This window comes from Medicago truncatula, chromosome 2 (genome assembly GCF_003473485.1).
Source record: "Medicago truncatula cultivar Jemalong A17 chromosome 2, MtrunA17r5.0-ANR, whole genome shotgun sequence".
NCBI classification, from domain to species: domain Eukaryota; kingdom Viridiplantae; phylum Streptophyta; class Magnoliopsida; order Fabales; family Fabaceae; genus Medicago; species Medicago truncatula.
In genome coordinates this window covers 46,924,332-46,927,323 of record NC_053043.1, presented here as the reverse complement: position 1 = coordinate 46,927,323, position 2,992 = coordinate 46,924,332, and the positions used below count along the sequence as shown (strand labels likewise).

Genomic DNA, 2,992 nt, shown 5'->3' with positions numbered 1-2,992 from the left:
TAAAAAAAAATGGCATGTTTTGATCTCTATAAAAGTTTTAGTCAATGTTGAATAAAAATTTCTTTAATTATACTTAAATTTTAAATTTTTGAATGATTTTTTATGGACAAACATTATAAGAAACTCTTTTATAAAAAATTAGAATTTTTTAACTTGTACAAAATTAAATATAAAGTTTTTTAAACATCAAAATTTCAAGATAAAAGTAATGAAAATTTGAAGTTTTTGTTTTTATTTTTAAGTTTTACCTTAATAAAAAATAAAATATTTTTTTTATTAAGGTAAAACTTAAAAATACATAGTTGAGGGACATATGCCTTTAGAGCATTGTTTAAGCATCAAAAAATTTGTCATTTTTACATTGAAAATTGTACAGTTATGACTTTTAAATATATTTGACTTATATTTTTAAAACAAAATTTATTTTTTATAAGTTCCTAAAAATAATATTCTTAGTACACATGTTAGTCAAGACCCTAAATTGAAAAGAATATGTAAATTCTATGGATCTTGGAGATGAGTCACCATGAGTAGTTTGCATTCAAAAAAAAGTCACCATGAGTACTCTTGCTCTCGGACTAAGCCAAATTTAATTCAAAAATTGTGATACTAATTTAAAAATGTTATATATTTAGCTAGCTATACATGCATGTATGCATCATTTTGATGTTTTGGTTGTAAAGTTTAAGGACGTGGTTGTATGCAGTCACAAAAGATACATGACCTGCTTTTGCACAATTATTTAATGCCAACATAATTTCATGAAAGTTCAGGTGCGCCCTAATGATACATGTCCTCCAGTTAGATATACTTGATGTATTTTAATTCCTAATTGCGTGCTCCTTTCCAATTTTTTCTCTCACTCTTTAATTAATATAATGTTCTACTTTTGCAGAGTGTCAATGCTTTGATTAATAAATTATTATGATTAAAATAATAATTAAACCCCACTATGCTGAAGAAAACCAGGCCAATCATCCATTTTGGTCCCTGTGTTCGGATTTGAGTCACAATGTTGGTAGCTGTAAACATCACTAACACTACAATTACAATGTTTCTTTCTTTATAACAAAACTTTGGATACTTTCACTAATTAATCAAACGGTCAAGATTTGATTGGAGACATTAAAAACAATCCAAATCCAATCCTATTTGATATTAGAAAGCTCTCTTCTAGACAAATGACTAAACATTAAGAAGATTGGTAAATTAATTAAAGTAAACTATATATATGTCCACATTTTCTACATTTGAGTTTTGCATGCTAGCTTTTTTTCTCTCTCAATGAAAATCTAATAAAATAACAATTTTTTAACTGTTTAAAAAACAAGGTCTCTTTATTATAAAGCACAAGAAGTCCCCACAAAAGAGATAACCATCAGAGAGAGAGAGAGAGAGAGAAATGGGAAGAGCTCCTTGCTGTGACAAAGCAAATGTGAAGAAAGGACCATGGTCACCAGAAGAAGATACAAAGCTCAAAGAGTATATAGAAAAGCATGGAACTGGTGGAAATTGGATTTCTCTTCCTCAAAAAGCTGGTAAGAATTCTTGGTATTTCATGAAAAATGCTTGATGAAGTTATATAATTGTTATATAGTTTTAAACCTAACAAATCTCATGTTATATATATCTTTTTAGGTCTAAGGAGATGTGGAAAAAGTTGTCGATTGAGATGGCTTAACTATTTAAGGCCAAACATTAAGCATGGAGAATTTTCAGATGAAGAAGACAGAATCATTTGCACTCTTTATGCTAATATTGGAAGCAGGTATTAGTTATTATACTAATATTTTTATACACTATATATAGAAAAAAAACTCACTACTGGTACTACTTGTACTTATTTTCATACATTTTTTTTTGCTTTTTATACATAATAATCTACTTTCAAATTAAATATCCAGATCCAGAAATATTGACATTGACATTTTCTTTCCCCTTTTTTTTGCTTCATCTTTTTTATAAGCATTTCTTCCATTATGATTAAAACCTCATCTATAATCTACCTATATTTTGACTACATAGATTTCAAGTTTAGATCTAGCATCATCATCCACTCATATATATTGTTTGGTTAATGAAAAAGAAAACTATATATTTTTTTGTCTTATTTTCATGATATTGTTTTAGGTGGTCAATTATAGCTGCTCAATTACCAGGAAGAACTGATAATGATATCAAAAACTACTGGAACACAAAACTAAAGAAGAAACTCATGAATCTTCTTCCTCAATCTCATAACACAGTTTTACCATATCTAACCTCTTCTTCATTTCCTTCTCATTGCACCTCCTATTTCAACCAAACACCAACAAACACATCTTTCACAACATCCCTTGAACAACAATTTTCTGTTCCTTCATCAAGTAGCTCAATCTCTCTCCCTTTTTACCATAACCAAGAGTCTTTACTCAATGGTTTTAGTAGTAATACTAATACTAATATTTCCATGCAATATCAACTTCAAAACCCTATGATGAAAGAAAGTCTTGTCATGTTTGGAAGTGAGGGAAGTTGTTGCAGTTCATCTGATGGAAGTCTTGGGAAACAAGAAGAAATAATGGGGTTTCAGAATTTCATGCAAATCAACAAGTTCAATCTTAGTCATGGAAGTGATGTTGTTGATGTTAATAACCAATGGGAAAGAGAAAAGGTGAATTTATGCTTTAGTCAAAATCATGAAAAGCAAATTACTAGTACGACACCTTTGGATTATGATCTTGAGTATATTAAGCAATTAATTAGTAGTAATAGTGGTAGTTGTAATAATGGTTACTTGAGTATTGATGAAAATAAGATGGAGGAGAAGACTATGTACTATTACTGAACTGATGAGTGGAAGTGAAATCAGAAAGATATGTTTCAGTGAGAGAGGTATGGTGTATGGTAGTGTGGAAGACTCAGAAAAGACAATTTAAGCTAATTATTATTTTTATGGGATTCTGTGTTCTTTTGATGAAATTATTAGTAGAAATTTCTTATTTTGATGGTA

General features: G+C 28.9%; 1 protein-coding gene across 1 annotated transcript; it reads left to right on the top strand.

The window, feature by feature from the left end:
- The first annotated feature begins 1,347 nt into the window (after positions 1-1,347).
- LOC25487864 (transcription factor RAX2) lies at positions 1,348-2,992 on the top strand. Its single transcript, XM_013609910.3, has 3 exons — positions 1,348-1,538; positions 1,639-1,768; positions 2,131-2,992. Exons 1-3 carry the CDS (start codon positions 1,403-1,405, stop codon positions 2,825-2,827), a joined length of 963 nt encoding a protein of 320 aa, XP_013465364.1. The 5' UTR covers positions 1,348-1,402; the 3' UTR covers positions 2,828-2,992.